Here is a 17,053-nt window from a genome sequence, read left to right on the forward strand (position 1 = left end):
TATGTCTAACATCCACAGTGTTAGGATCCTTCTTTGGAGGCTTCCCCGGCAAGGTCAACCAGGAAAAGGCCCTGACACAAACCCAGAACATTCTGGAGGATTATAGTTCTTCCGGCATGGGAATGTCCCACAGTCTCCAGGAAGAGCTGGAGCACGTCACTGACGGAGAGAGTCTCTGGGTTTCCCTCCTGGATCTGCTGCTTTAAGCCTTAACTGCTCTTCATTTTAACCAAAGCAACATTAAAATGGTCCAACGTTGGAGGCGCTGGTTTACTGAGGAATTCCTCCTCATTCCGACGCGTTTGCCTGTTCAACACACGACTCTTGATGAGTGTTTAAAGAGGGATCCGTACCTACTAAACCTGCCAGTCTGCCTCCAGTCTGGTGTACAATCTGCATGCTTTCCTACATTTCTGTCCAAACTTACACTTGCATCGTTGTACAGAGCTGAAACACGACCCTCCACCCTCTAACATGGCTGCTGTATCAGACGTATAAAAGGCTGTTTCGGTTCAAATATTCTTTCAACCATGTCAGATATTTAATTAAGAGCAAAGGAAATTGTGTCGACTTGTGGGGAAAATGCCATAATTTTAACTATAAAATCAGAGATTGATTTTTTTGTGACTAAACTAATTTGTAAGAGTTAATTATATCTTTTCTCTCCTCTCTGTTCCTTCATGGTGAGCTCAGTTATATTCCAGCTGCTGTTTTAACATGGTCAGAAACCATGATCAGGCCTGACTGGTTGATCTGTGAGGTCCATCAGCAGCAGAAGAGTCAATGTTTTCATAGTTCTCCACATCATCTTCCTCACTGCGTATCTGTGAAAACACAAATTTTAAATAACTGCACACAAAGTCTTCCGGCCTTTGATTTAACCATTAAAATTCTTACAATATGCTGAAAAGTTATTCTAAATAAACCAACTTTTACTGAAAAAAAATGTACTAACATTTGATGGTTGTTTTTTGCCAAAATATGTTTTAAAACCTGAAGAAAAGGATAAATTCAACTTCATAGTGGATGATCTGATCCATCTTAACTGTTTATAGAAGCATAATGTGCACGTTACATGTAGTTTTCCTCCATGCGTTGACCCAAACAACAGGGATGGAAAGTAGGGCCAAGCCCAGAAGAACAGAGACGATCCGCCACCAGAAACCTTTACAAAACGAAACGATGAAGCAGATTTAATCCGTTCAGACTTGTCAGCTTTAAAATGAAAGAAATGAGAAATAAATCATGATAACCAGGCAGAGCAGTGGTGGCGTGTTTATGTTGGCTGACTGTTTCTGAAGTGTTATTGTCACAGAACCAAACACGTATCGCTGTTCAGACATTTATACTGAACCTTTTTTAGTGTGTTTGTCTGTAGGTGATTCATCTGTGGTTGGCTGAGCAGTTTTAGGTCCAGATGTTGTTCCTATAATCTTCCGTATTACTGTTGTTGATGTAACTGTTGTATCTTTACCTGAAACATGACAAAAGCCGTAACAACATGATGCAAATATTCTGACATTAATGATCTCGAGTGTTAAGAGGTTTCACATCAACAAACCATCATCTGCTGTGAAATCAATCTCCAGCGTTTTAGAGACAGATTTTCATTCTTTATTGTCACTGTAAGAGCAAGAGACAGTTTAAAACAAATAATAATAAAAAAGCTTAGTTCTTAACCCTTTAAAGCCCGACCCAAGAAAAAAAGTGGAGAGAAAATTACAGTTTTTGTCCATTAAACAAAATGTAAATAAATAAATAAAACCTAAAATAATTTTTGTACGGCTGTTGTCAAAATTGTTGTAGTATAAAAATTATCCACCAGGGGGCAGAAGACACGTATCAGATTGTGTTCAACACGGTTTTCAGCAACATTTTTACTATGAAATGATGCAAAAGGTCTCAGAAACTGTATTAATATTATACATGTGTTACAGGGTAAATGCTAAAACAAAACAACAATAAACAATAAAAGGTTTAAATATGCATAAAAATCACACACACACACACACACACATACACACACACACACACTGAAAACAAAATAAGCTGCATAGTTGACATTATATATATCATTTAGTCTGTTTTTGCATGTTGTCACCGTCTGGTTACTTCAGGTTGCTGCTTAATGATGAGATAAAAGTTTGGTGGATTTGCTTCTGGCTGAAAACGTCTTTACCCTGACCCAGAGTATTATCATGAAAGAGCCCAGAATGGCTGTCCCTCTGAAGAAACAAAACTCAGTAACCAAGTACATGCTCCTCACAGCAGTGTCCAGCCAGATATTTTCATTTTTAGAAGTTCAGAGACAGTTATCAGCGATGGGAGTTCATCTTTGTACAAAATAGGGTGTGGGTGGGTGGGGCGAGTGTGCATGAAGCTTGGTTTGTATGGGTGTAAGTGTGTGTGTACAAGTATGAGGTGTGCCTATTTTATTTTTGTTATAATTTTGATGTGAAGGCTTTTAAATCTTGTATTGAATATGCATGATTTGTTTTTATCGTGTACAACACTTTGTGTTGTCATGTGCATGAAAAGTGCTCTATAAATAAAATTTGATTTGATTTGTTTTGAAGTAAATAGTAACCAAGACTGCTTAGTGGATCATTGGCTCCCCGCTCCCACGGCCAGAGATCTACTCGAGTCGTCTCCTCGGATGGACCACAAAGATCCAGCTTCTCCTCCATGGCTGTGAAGAGGCTGCTGCAGGAAACATGACCCCCCCCACCTGCCAGACATTTAATATATAACATTTTTAACTGCATTTCATATTTATTATTTTTATATCCCGTTTATTTTTCTTGTGACATTGTAGCTGCTACAAGCGATGCTGCGTTGTTTTCTTGTATGATGACAATAAAGCTTCTAATCTTATCAACACCAGTTTGTCTAAAATTAAACCATCTTAAAATAAAGTTAGTAGTTTAGTGTATTATTATACTCTTTCATGTTTTTTTTATTCCTGGCAACAATTCATTATATTTATTTTTATACTTATAGATATAGGCATAGTATTAGATAATTATTGTTACTCTTGTTATTATATATATATATATATATATATATATATATACATATATATATATATATATATATATATATATATATATATAATGATTCCTAATTATGCAGCAACTTTTGTCATTGATCAAATAGCAAATGGTTGATGTTATCCTAGGTTTTTCTCATTTTTAAGCAATGTATACTAGATTTTTGTACTTTATTCTTGTATTTTAAAGCTAACTTTTTGCAATAGACAGCAAAGATAAATTTACCGCCTGCTACTGTCCTGCTGTCACTGCTTGGTACAAAGTTATGGCATCCTCGTGTGGCGCAACAGCAGGTCAGCAGCTGACATTAAAACAATTAACACAGCACAAAAAATAACAAACAGCTTCCTGCTATTTTCACCTCCCGCTGCTTTCAAAAGCTTAAACATATTGCAGGAGTCGGTGCTTCCAGCTCAGTAAATCTTGTTTCCAGGCAGCCAGAAGCAAATCCACCAAACTTTTATCTCATCAATAAGCAGCAACCTGAAGTAACCAGACGGTGACAACATGCAAAAACAGACTAAATGATATATTTAATGTTAACTATGCAGCTTGTTTTGTTTTCAGTGTGTGTGTGTGTGTGTGTGTGTGTGTGTGTGTGTGTGTGTGTGTGTGTGTGTGTGTGTGTGTGTGTGTGTGTGTGTGTGATTTTGATGCATATTTAAACCTTTTATTGTTTATTGTTGTTTTGTTTTAGCATTTACCCTGTAACACATGTATAATATTAACAGTTTCTGAGACCTTTTGCATCATTTCATAGTAAAAATGTTGCTGAAACCGTGTTGAACACAATCTGATGCGTGTCTTCTGCCCCCTGGTGGATACTTTTTATACTACAACAATTTTGACAACAGCCGTACAAAAATTATTTTAGGTTTTATTTGTTTATTTATTTACATTTTGTTTAATGGACAAAAAACTGTAATTTTCTCTCCACTTTTTTCTTGGGTTTGGATTTAAAGGGTTAAATGGATTATCTATTTCTCCCGGTAGTGGTAAATATTTAGTTTGTGTAAACATAAGCATCTGTATTTGTACTGAACATGCTCCGCCTCCTTCCTCACGTAGAGTTTGCTCTAAGCTATTTTAATCCTGTCAGAACACCGTAAGGACAGTTTGCCTTACAATCATGGGGGTTTTGGATATTCTTCTCCATTCTTTTAGTCCCGTCTCCCTGATGGTGGCTTTAGTGTTTCTGCTGCTCATCTATCTCTGCTCCCCCTTCATGTTCAGCCAACACAAGCCAGAGCCACCAGGCCCAAGACCACTTCCCCTTCTGGGCAACCTGCTGCAGCTGGATGCAAAGAGACCCGACAAAACACTCCTGCAGGTGAGGCAGTAAAATTAAATGTTTTTTTTTTCTTTCTTTCTTTCAGGGTTGCTACATGAGTGTTGAGCCTGAAAATGCAATTGCAAGATAGTTTTAGAAGAGTTAAAAATCCCTCACATGGATGTTTCTGTGTTTATTTGCATTCACCTGGTTGAATAATGCCACACTAAATGTTGCTGTTGTTGTTTATTGGTGATAAATTTAGTGTTTCTCCATCTTAGTTTTCTAAGAAGTATGGCTCTGTGTTCTCCGTCTACATTGGATCTCAGAAAGTGGTGGTCCTGGCTGGATACAAGACAGTGAAGGAGGCTCTGGTCAAGTATAAAGAAGAGTTTGGAGAGCGGGACCCACCAAGAGCAATAATGGATGCAAACCTACACCATGGTAGGAGAATTAACACAACGCAGCATTTCCCTGAAAGGATACAGTGTGTTGGATTGTTGTGGGAGAAAAGTTGTTAAGTTGGAGTTTAAGCATTAAAAAAGATTCAGATCTTGCTTGGGTGTTTGATGCTGTTAGGAGCTGGATGAATGATAACTTTCTTAAACTTAATGATGCAAAAACTGAGGTTGTTTGTGCTCCTGATAGATTTTTCTGTAAGACAGCTGAGAGTCTCGGCCCCACTTGCCTCATTTATTAAACCCTCGGTTAAGAACCTTGGTGTAACTCTTGACCCTGCATTGTCTTTAGATGCTCATATAAAATCACTTGTTCGCTCTTGTTTTTACCATATCAGAAATGATGCCAAGCTGAGTCCGATTGTGTCTCCATCTGAGATGGAGATGATGGTCCATGCCTTCAAAATCTCAGACTAGATTATTATAATTCCATCTTCACGTGCTTAAGCAAAAAATCTCTTGACCGTCTTCAAGTTGTTCAGAACGCTGCTGCAAGGCTGATAAAAAAATCCTCCAAATTTACTCATGTCACTCCATTACTAATCCAGCTGCACTGGCGTCCCGTTTATTACTGAGTGCATTTTAAAATTCTGGTTTGAACTTTTTGAGCCCTACGTGACCAAGCGCCTGAATACACTAGATACCTTCTACAGCCCTACGTGCCCAGCAGGTCCCTGAGATCAAGTGATCAAGATCTGCTGGTTGTTAAGCCAACACGGCTGAAAACTAAAGGTGACAGAACCTCTGCAGCAGTGGCTCCTTCCCTCTGGAACTCCTTCCTCTCATCATGAGATTTGTGGACTCCATGATCTCTTTTAAAAAGCAGCTAAAAATGCATCTTTTTAAACTTGCTTTTACTTAGTTTTATTTGTTTTTATGTTCTCTGTGTTGTTCTTACTTTGTGTTGTGTTTTGTTGTTCAGCACTTTATGATTTTTATCTTGAAAGGTGCTATATAAACAAACATTTAATAACTTACTTAAAAGTTAACATTAGTTAACATTGTGTAATATTTTATGTCAGCTTAGAAGACCTGAGCAGAGAAACGAAAACACTGATAAGGAGTCCAGAAATGAGTAGAAGTAGGTTAGAGGGCTCTGATGGCATCATTCTAGTCTGAACGTGTGTGTGTGTGTGTGTGTGTGTGTGGGTGTGTGTGTGTGTGTGTGTGTGTGTGTGTGTGTGTTGAAGAACGAGGGATCCTTGAGTAAATAGTAAACAAGTCGAGTATAAAAGAAAGGAAGAGTCTTTTTCCTCTCTCCTGCGCAGCAAACAGAGTGCATGTGTTTATGATTTGCAGGTGATAAACTAAGAATGCTGATAACAGCTTAACAGCAGCATTCAATGAGGGTTTCTTCGTGTGTTGTGGTTTTGCTTTGGAGAGTTTAAAGCAGAGTAGAAGGTCGCAAAAGCAAAATGAACCTGATGGAGAAACAGATTCTAGTGGACGAGGAAAAATATATTTACATTGCTGAGCTTCAACAAAGAAATTTAAACGCCACCAGAGTGACTTCAGCATGGAAGGAAGAGTTTTCACTAAACAGTAAATGCAGCTGGTAAAACCAGCAGAACACCAGGTTAGAGGAGGTGACGTTAGTTAGCCCGGTTAGTAAATTAACTGCAACGTTTCTATGTGTGCCATCAAGTTTTACTTGTTTTCACAAATGTGAACCTTTGAATCAGGCAGTCTGTGTTCACTAGTTAATATTTACTGATTGTACTGAATAAAACAACAAGTTCCAATGTCAGGAGGGCGACTGCGTGGGATCTGTTCAAGTAAACACATTTTCTATTTCTGTTTAAACCAGGGATAACGTTTGGAAATGGGGACTCCTGGAGAGAAATGAGGCGTTTCGCTTTGATGAACCTGAAAGACTTTGGGATGGGAACGAAATCATGTGAGGACAAAATCATTGAGGAGAGTCATCACATCGTTCAGGAGTTTAAGAAGTTCAACGGTAACATCACAAATAATGGAGATTCTTTTTATTTTTAGAGATTTACTTCTCAGTCATTGAAGTGATGAAGATATTCTCCTCGTTGCAGGTGAAGCTTTTGATTTGAGCCAAGTGATAAGCTATGCTGTGTGTAATATAATCTGCTCCATGATCTACGGCACCAGGTTTCAGTATGATGCTCCAGACTTTGTCTACATCATAAATCAAACAGCCAGAGGGATTCGTTTACTTGGCTCACCTGCTGTACAGGTACCCCTACAAATACTAATCAGACCTTTATTTAAAGGACTGTTTCAAACATTTTCATGTTCTTTGTGTTCATGGACAGTTGTACAGCTTTTTCCCATGGATCGGGAAACTGTTTTGCTCGGCCCAGAAGGAAATAAGCTCCATATACGCAGCCAACAAAAGTCACCATCTGAAGCTGCTGAACCGGCTGAAAGAAAACCTCAATCCTCAGATGTGCAGCAGCATTGCAGAAGCCTTCATGCTCCATCAGCAGCAGCTGGAGGTGAGAAACCAGACTGAGAACGTATTTCCAGTTAATTAAGCCTTGGTTGATGCAGAAGGAGTTTCAGGGATTTTATTCCAAACTCCTTTTCTTGGTCTTAATTTTTCTATTTTTGGTCATTGATTGGAATGCCACTCTACAATTACAAAGCTGTGTTTCACTCAATCAGTTTTACACATTTAAATCACACAGTTAAACCAAAAATCTGCTAAAATCCAGGTTGGTCTTCTCTGGGATTTTAATTCAGAGTGATTATGCATCTCACGCAGGTTTACTGGATTAGTCATTTTTCTGACATATAATCCTCGTATGTAGTGGGTAAGTAGTGGTCTGAATTTAGCCGGAGGTGTTGGATAAGGGCCACAGCTGTATGCAGTATTTAAATCTCATGTATCCTCAGTGTTTACCTCTAACAGGGTCTTCCATAAAGCAGAATTACGGGAAAGTCTTGCTTAATTTGGTAAGTCTGGCTCATCAAAGCTTCATCATTGTGACTTAAATTAGTCCAATCTGAGTTACCATGGTAACTTGGTGAACAAGTCTGATCCGGACCAGGATAACAGTCTGCCAGCAGGTGGAAACGGGAGCGTTCTGGCAGATAGTCTCCACTCGCACTGTCACGCCATGTTAGATAATATTAAATCTGTTACAGTCACATTAGTCTCTTCATCGTTTCTAAAGTAAATAAAAAACAGAATATAGCAAAGGTCAAACACATTGTTTGCAAAGTGCAAACACAAATATTTAAAAGACTAAAAAATCCAACTGCACTTATATTAATCATCAGTAATCTGCAGCTACATTTATAAATGTTAAAAACTATTATGACATGGTTTATGGTTTCTGTTCTGACTTCATGTGTTTAGTTTTGGTCTTGTTTCTAGTTTTAGGTGTTCAGGTGTTTGTGTTTCTTTGGTTTCTGTTCGTTATTGCACCTTGTCTGATTGCTCATGCACGCCACCTGTGTGTAATTAGTTAGTGTATTTAAGTCCTGGGTCTTCAGTTACTTCTCTTTGGATCCTTATGGTTTCTTCCATGTCATGTGTGGTTCCCTGTTCCTGAGTTTTTGGGAAATACACCCTGTTACCAGCACCTTTCTGCCTCCTGTCTGAACTGCCTGCATTGGGGTCCTCACCTCTGCTGCTACACATAACGCATTATAATGATCAAATTTACTTTATAAGCTATTTTCACTTACTGCCCACCTGTCCTCGTCTACTCAGATTACTTCTGTTCATAGATAATAGTCAAGATATTTTTTCTTTCATTGCATTCCATTAATGAAAGGATGTTTATTAAGCCCAGCGTTTATTTACACCTAACTCAGTACAGCTGATTAATGATCTAAAATATATTGTATGTAGTCAAACTAACGCTGATATTTTCTAGACTGAAAATATAGTCGCATAGATTTTTAAAGTTTATTAATCAGTATAATAATAATGGAAAGACAAGATATTTTATACAGAGTTTAAAACCTTTATGGAGCTCAAAGAACAGAATAGTAATATAATCCTTTATTAATCCAAATAGAAATTATTTGCATTTAACCCATGATCTCAGACCCAGTTCCTTCGTTACCACCATGAACTGAATCTGGGTCGTCCAGATATGAATCCACCTGTTTAACCACTGGCCACCGCGGCCCCTCATCAACCTGTTACAACCAGGCTCACGGTTATAACAAATCCACGCCAAACAACCAAGAAAACCAATTATAATTATTTATTAAACCAAAATTAAGACAAAATAAGATAACCATGAAGTGTGAGTGTCTGCAATATCAGTAATGTCAGGGCATGCTTGGTTGTGTGTATAAATATAATGAATGCAGCGTTGTATAATGTAAAACTAAACCAAACACAACAACGAGGTGCAGCGGCACAGGTCCGGCCTGGGAGCGGAGCAAGGAAAGAAGAGAGATCCGAGGCCGGCCGTAGGCGGGTCTTTTATACTCGCAGTGCGTCGGGCCCTTGACGCACGCACACACGCACGCACGCACAGCCAGGTACACTCCAACTTCACCTGCACACACACATAATTAAAGAACACGGCCACAAAGAAGAAGGGGCCGTGACAAACCCTACTGGAGAATTACCTGAACATGGAAACTTACACACCCAGCGCATTGTTCCCGCCATACCTCCTCTCTGGTTCTGTTAATAGCTGCAGTTCCACCTGGTTTTGGTGAAAATATGTTTTGGATTCTTCATACAGACATGATCAGTGTTTGATGTGCTGATGAGAAGGACGGCGCTCTCATTAATAAAGTGTCATTTATTTCATCAACTTCTTATTCATCCAGTCATCTGAGCGAGACAAGTCAGTCTGGAATCAGTCTGGATTAAATAAAAGCTGAGCTGCGTTCATGGAACGACTTGAGTTTTAAGTAGCTGTTTGAATCTGACTTTTTTAAGTGGTTTCCAACCCTCAGGTTGGAAAATCTAGTATATTTTGCAACTAAAGGGTGTGTTTACATACAGATTTAGCTTAAATGGGGTCTAAATGTCAGCTGATCGTCATCCACAGATTTCTGGGGTGACCAACAATCACTTCCACAGTACAAACCTTCTGGTAACGATAATGAACCTGTTCAATGCTGGGACGGAAACAACCGCTGCCACACTCAGATGGGGGATTCTGTTCATGGCCAAGTATCCAAAGATACAAGGTGGGGAGCAGTATACATTTTTGTGGACTTTCTACAGATGAATCAGTGAGTTACCTTTGACCTTTAAAATTCTTGATCTTGCAGCTCGGGTCCAGGAGGAGCTGAACAGATTGATTGGAGGCCGTCAGGTTCAGGTCGAGGACCGACAGAGGCTGCCTTTCACAAACGCCGTCATTCATGAAACACAGAGACTGGCCAACCTTGTCCCCTTGTCTCTTCTTCACAGAACTAGCCAGGACGTGACCTTCCAGGGTCATTTCATCAAGAAGGTCAGGCACTTTTAAAACCACAGACTGTTTCTGGAATGGTTGATGTGCTCTCCCTTTGGGTAAAATATTACAGAACTATAGCATTAATTATCAAAGTTATGCAGATGATACACAACTTTATGTGTCTCTGTCACCAGATGACTGCAGTCCAATAGACTTAATGTTTCAGTGTCTGGAGCAAATAAACACTTGGATGAAGGAGAATTTCCTACAATTAAATGAAGACAAAACTGAGATTATTCTGTTTGGTAGCAAAGAGAAGAGGGTCAGCATTGGTAAACACCTGGAGACTCGGGCTCTTAAAATCACCGACCAAGTTCATAACCTGGGAGTGTTGATAGACTCAGATCTGACTTTCAGCAGCCACATCAAAGCTTCACTAAGAAGCTTTTTACCAGCTCAGAAACATCAACAGAATTAAAAGTTTAGTCTCCCAGAAAGACAAGGAGAAACTCATCCATGCATTCATCTCCAGTAGGCTGGATTACTGTAATGGTCTTTTAACAGGACTTCCTAAAAAGAGCATTAAACATCTGCAGCTCATCCAGAACGCTGCTGCTAGAGTTTTAACCAGGACTAAGAGATCTAAACACATCACACCAGTTTTGAAATCTTTACACTGGCTTCCTGTCAGTCACAGAATAGATTTTAAACCCCTTCTGCTTGTTTACAAATCCCAGAATGGTTTAGGCCCAGAATACATCTGTGATATGTTCAGAGAATATAAACCTAGCAGAGCTCTTAGATCCAAAGACTCTGGTCAACTAGTCCAGACCAGAGTCCAGACTAAACATGGAGAAGCAGCATTTAGCTGTTATGCTGCAAACAAATGGAACAAACTGCCAGTGGAGATTAAACTTTCCCCAAATGTAGACATTTTTAAATCCAGGTTAAAAACATTTCTTTTCTCATGCGCCTATGCATAAAAAATCTGCACGGTAACTTTTTTAACTTATCTTGCTTTTAATCATTTTAATGTAATTTATTATTTTATTGTGATTATGTGTTGATGCCTTTTACTATTCTAAATATCTGTAATGTCTTTGTTTTATGTAAAGCACTTTGAATTGTCCTGTACATGAAATGTGCTATACAGATAAATTGCCTTGCCTTGCCTTTTCATGCTGTGAGATCTACTACTGAAACGTGTCTCCAGGGCACCACGGTGATTCCTCTCCTCACGTCTGTCCTGTACGATGAGAGCGAGTGGGAGAAGCCAAACAGCTTTCATCCTGCCCACTTCCTCGACAAACATGGAACGTTCCTAAAACGTGATGCTTTACTGCCGTTTTCTGCAGGTTTGTGACCTCCATCTTCATATGGATATTTCACAGTTTACAGGCATTGGCTGTAGGTTTGTTTCCCGTAGGTCTCCGGATGTGTCCTGGAGAGAGTCTGGCCAGAATGGAGCTCTTCTTGTTCTTCGCCACCCTTCTGCAACATTTTCGTTTTTCTCCTCCACCTGGAGTTTCAGAGGAAGAACTGGATCTGACTCCACAAGGGGGAGGTGCTCTCCACCCTTTTCCCCACAAACTGTGTGCCGTCTCTCTGATGTGAAGACGAGGGCTGGGCTAAAACAAATTTACAGTTTTGATTTTAAATTTCCTGGAGATTAAAAGCTGATGACATTTTTCTGAAGTCTTTTTTGTTTTTACAGAAAAGGCATAAAAATAATTATTTGATTAAGATAAGCTTTAATATTGTAATATTAAATATATATTTTTTATTTAATAATTCTTTGAATCGAGATCTAAGGCACTTCTGAAGGAGAAAAAGAGTCCAACCTGGTACGAGCAAGGCTGACATTATAAAGTCGCTGCTGAGTTTATTCTCAAGTTTAAAATATAAAACATACTTTAATTTAAACAGATTTATCACTATAAATAAATTTAATGCAAAGTACAACAAAGAAGCTTCTTATTTTTCCTTAAAAACTATGAATGAAAATAAATCTACAGAATATAAAACTAAAACAAACAGACCCAGATCTGTACTAATACTATACTGATACTGTATAAAAAGTTTATATTAACTTATGAACCAGATAAGATGTAATACGTACTGGAAATTAGGAAAACATTTTGGGTCTGTCAGCACTGCTAAAGAAATCTGACGTAAGAGCTCTGACACAACAGGATGAAACTGGCTTTTTAAAACCACAGTGAGACATGTGACAATCACCCTGCGCCTGTCCAGTTTCAGGAAGTGTATGTATGTGTGTGTATATACATATATATATATATATATATATAAACACTAAGCAGGAAATAATGTGATGCAGAAATCCCAACTCAACAGAAAACAAGGCCAAAGAGAAAATGAAAAACAGAATGTAAAAATAAAAGGAAGTGAAAAAAAGATGTGAAAATAGTTGAAACTCTGCCTCAGCTGCCTTTGAGGACCTTGTCTCTTCCTAAGAGAAACAGAGAAACAGGTTTGTAAGGTTAATGGTGGTCCCAACGTATCTTTGGTTTTCATGTCCAAGCCACCCATTTGTTGTTTGATTGGGCCACAAAGCTGTTATAATCTATGGAAACCAGAACTAAGGCCTTTATTTTAGCTTATGAATCAGACAAGACGTAATATATACTGGAAATTAAATTAAACCTGAGCAGAATCTGACAGAAGACAGAGGAAACCAGGCAGATTAGGGAGTAAACAAGACGCAGGTGTGGTCATCAGGTGTAACCAGCGTTGACAGATGCTCTCGGTTATTTTTTTATATTTTTTTTTAAATGGCACTGCAGGAAACGGCTGCCTTACCAGTGTCTCTTACGCACCCGAGTGATTCTTCTTTCTTTCTTATCATTTTATTCCTTATTTTATATATCCTATTTTTGATTTTATTGAATATTTTTTAACTTTAGTATGGCACTTGCACGTCTTGTTTATTCAAGAGAGCCATATTACTTGCCGAGGGAGCTTAGTCACGTGATCGTGCTCTGTGTTTACATCCCGCCCAGCGCGGATGCATCAGCTGCCTGTGAGAAGATACACACAGTAACAGCAAGGCTGCAGACAAAGCATCCCGAGGCGTTTATGGTCATATTTGGGGATTTTAATCATGCTTCCCTGGACTCTACCTTGGCCTCCTTCTACCAGGCTGCAAACTGTCCCACATGGAACAACAGAACAATAGACCTGCTGTACTCCAATGTGAAGGATGCCTACAGAGCCACCCCCCTCCCTCCACTTGGAAAGTCTGACCACAATCTGGTTTACATTCAGCCACAGTACACCCCCCCTGGTCAAAAGGATTTCTAAGACCACACGCTCGATAAGGAAGTGGTCACCTGAGGCAGAGGATGCTCTGAGAGACTGCTTTGACATCACTGATTGGGATGTACTGTTGAGACAACATGGTGAGGACATAGAGGAGCAGACTCACTGTCTGACTGACTACATCAACTTCTCGCTGGACGTAGTCTCCCGCAATAAGACTGTCCGTTGTTATCCAAATAACAAACCTTGGATAACACAAGATGTCAAAGCTGCCCTCAACAGGAAGAAGGTGGCTTTCATGAACCATGACAGGGATGCAATGCAATTAGCACAGAGGGAGGTGAAACAATGCCTGAAGGTGGCGAGGGACACCTACAGAAGGAAGGTGGAGGATAAACTGAGTGAGAGCCGTATGATGGAGGTCCGGGATGGTGTCAACACCATCACAGGCTTCAGATCAAAGGTCATAACAGCAGGGGGGGACAGTGGAAGAAGCAAACAGGCTGAACATCTTCTTTAACCGCTTTGACCAGCCCACTGTCCCCCCTCCCCCACTGCAGTACTCATCTTCCCTGACTTCATCCCCTGTGCAGCCCCCCTGCCAACCTTTACCCCTCCCCCCATCTCAACACCCTCCACACATAACAGCAGAACAGGTGAGGGGAGAACTGAGGAAGCTCCACCCATGGAAAGCAGCTGGCCCTGACGGAGTGCCTCCTTGTCTGCTTAGGACCTGCGCTGCTGAACTGGGGGAACCACTCCAGCATGTCTTCAACCACAGTCTACAGCTGGGGAAAGTGCCTACCCCGTGGAAAACATCCTGTATTGTTCCAGTTCCAAAGAAAAAACGTCCTGGTGATCTGAACGATTACAGACCGATGGCACTTACATCCCAGCTGATGAAGACGATGGAGCGGCTCATCCTCAATCTCCTCCAGCCCCAAGTGCAACAGGCCCAGGACCCCCTACAGTTTGCCTATCGCACAGGTGTGGGTGTGGAGGATGCTATTCTCTACCTCCTACGCCGTGTCCAAGTACATCTGGATAAGGGGAGGGGCACAGTGAGGATCCTCTTCTTGGATTTTTCAAGTGCCTTCAACACAATCCAGCCCCTGATGCTTCTGGACAAACTGAGGGAGATGCAGGTGGACCCCTGCTTGGTGTCCTGGATTGGTAACTACCTCACAGAGAGACCGCAGTACGTCAGGCTAAAGGACATCACATCTGACACTGTTATTAGCAGCACAGGAGCACCCCAGGGGACGGTGCTGGCCCCCCTCCTCTTCACACTCTACACCTCAGATTTCTGTTACAACTCAGAGCTGTGTCACATCCAGAAGTTTGCAGATGACACATCGTGGGGTGTATCAGGGATGATGGAGAGGACAAGTACAGGAATCTGGTCAGTGACTTTTTCACCTGGAGTCAGATGAACCATCTCCAACTTAACACCTCAAAGACTAAGGAGCTGGTTATTGACTTCAGGACGTCCAGCCCACAACCACGTCCAGTGACCATCAGGGACGATAAGGTAGAGATTGTAGACAACTACAGGTACCTCGGGTTGTGGCTGGATAACAAGCTGGACTGGACATGCTGTACAGATCACCTGTACAAGAAGGGCCAAAGCCGTCTGTACTTCCTGCGAAGACTGAGATCTTTAACATCTGCAGGAAACTCCTGTGGATGTTCTATCAATCTGTGGTGGCTAGTACACTTTTTTATGCTGTTGTCTGCTGGGGGGGTAACATGACAAAAAGGTGTGCTAACAGGCTGTAAAAACTCATCAGGTGGGCGGGCTCTGTGGTTGGCATGAAGCTGGACTCCCTGGTGACAGTGGCAGAGAGGAGAACACTAAAAAAACTACTGGCTATTGTGAATGATACCAGTCCCCCTCTGCACACTGTCATCAGTGCACAGAGAAGCCTGACCAGTAAGAGGCTGCTCCTCTCCAAGAGTAGGATCAACCGGCTCAGAGACTCCTTTGTCCCCCGAGCCATCAAACTGTACAGCTCTGCATTAGGCAGGAGGGGGAGAAGGAGGGGGGAGAGGGAGGGGGGAGTCCGCCTGATACAACACATGCACAATAACCCATACAAACAGTTGTAATAACTTATACGTGCAATAGTTTTGAATCTGTTCCACCTCTACTGTGTGCAATGCTTGTTTATATTGTTTTATTAACTTATCTTATTGTTATTATTGTTATATTTATTGCATTCTATTTGCCTGTATTTTCTTTGTACCTGTATATATTGTGTCTTGTGCTTGTCCTGCTTTACTGTTGGTGTTGTATTGCTACTGGTATCCAAATTTCCCTGAGGGCTCTCTGAAGGGATTAATAAAGTATTTCTATTCTATTCTAATATTGTTTTGTGTTTTGTTCATTTATGTTTTATGTTATTGTTTATTGATTTATGAAAGGATTTGTGAATGTGTATTTTCACTTAAAGGCCCAGGTGTGTGACGAGACTGATTTTATGTGGGTGTGTTCAATAAAAAGTTGAACACTCACAGCTGTGCTGATTGTGAGCTGAGCCGACTGAAGAGCAGTTTTTGTCTATCGTGTGTTTTTCCATATACTTTCAGTTTTATTGGTAAAATTACTGTGCTTTACACAAGTCTTGACTCAATGCAAACAACCAGGGAACAATATAATCACCAAACAAAACACCAGCAACAAATAAATCTTCCAAAAGTAAGTCATGTGTCTCACATGTCATATTTCAGGGGTTTTTATGATTTCCATAACAAGACTTCAGTCCTTCAACTACAAACATAAACTCTACTTTAAATGCAGAGTTTTTCAGTTCTGGTCCTCGGGACCCCGAGCCTGCATGTTTTAGATGTTTCCAACTCCACAACACCTGATTCAGTTTAACCGAACTGTTCGTCATGTTCTTTGGAAGCCTGCTAATGAGTCATTCATTTTAGTCAGGTGTGTTCATCTAAGGCAGGGATCCTCAACCCTGGTCTCCAAGGGCCGGGGTCCTGCAGGTTTTAGAAGGTTTCTGCTGCAGCACACTGATGGGTGTGTTGTAGCAGGAACCTTTAATCAATGGGTAATTAAAACTGACATCAAGCTCTGTACACGTTGCAGCAGGGAAACTTTGAAAACCTCCAGGACAGTGGCCCTCCAAGACCAGGACTGAGGACCCCTGATCTAAGACATGCGGGGCAGGGGGTCCTAAGGACCAGGATTGAGAAACACTGCTTTAATGGGTCACTTCAGGGCAAAGACGGTGTCGGCATAATGAATGTCGGAGTGCCATAAACCAGTCAGATGGAACAAGTTTTAAGGTCAGAAACGTAAATATTGTTTTTCTTTAAAGATCTTCCTTATAATAACTGTGATGTGACACTTTGAGGTCTTTACTGCAGCTGTGCTTCATTGTGTTTTGTATGTTTCTCTGACTTTGATTTTGTCCACATTAAGAGGAAAAACTAGTTTTCACTCAAGTATAAACTTAAATCAGTAGCTGTTTATTTTACTTGTTTTTTTTTAGTTTTGTTTTTTTTTTGCTGCATTTAGTGATGTTTTTACATTGATTGCAATAAAACGAAGCAAATAATTTACTTTCCTTGCCACTTAACAGATTCTTTTTTTTAAAAGTGTTGTAACCAAAAGAAGAGACATGTTTCTCT

The 17,053-nt window shown here is 40.3% G+C and overlaps 1 protein-coding gene across 1 annotated transcript; it reads left to right on the forward strand.

Moving 5' to 3' along the window:
• Positions 1-4,179: 4,179 nt before the first annotated feature.
• On the forward strand, positions 4,180-11,817 carry LOC121633540 (cytochrome P450 2K1-like). The gene is made up of 9 exons (XM_041975658.1): positions 4,180-4,380; positions 4,602-4,764; positions 6,586-6,735; positions 6,824-6,984; positions 7,064-7,246; positions 9,776-9,917; positions 10,002-10,186; positions 11,343-11,484; positions 11,556-11,817. Exons 1-9 carry the CDS (start codon positions 4,180-4,182, stop codon positions 11,741-11,743), a joined length of 1,515 nt encoding a protein of 504 aa, XP_041831592.1. The 3' UTR covers positions 11,744-11,817.
• Positions 11,818-17,053: the final 5,236 nt, after the last annotated feature.

The sequence above is a fragment of the Melanotaenia boesemani genome, chromosome 22, assembly GCF_017639745.1.
Source record: "Melanotaenia boesemani isolate fMelBoe1 chromosome 22, fMelBoe1.pri, whole genome shotgun sequence".
Classification (NCBI taxonomy): domain Eukaryota; kingdom Metazoa; phylum Chordata; class Actinopteri; order Atheriniformes; family Melanotaeniidae; genus Melanotaenia; species Melanotaenia boesemani.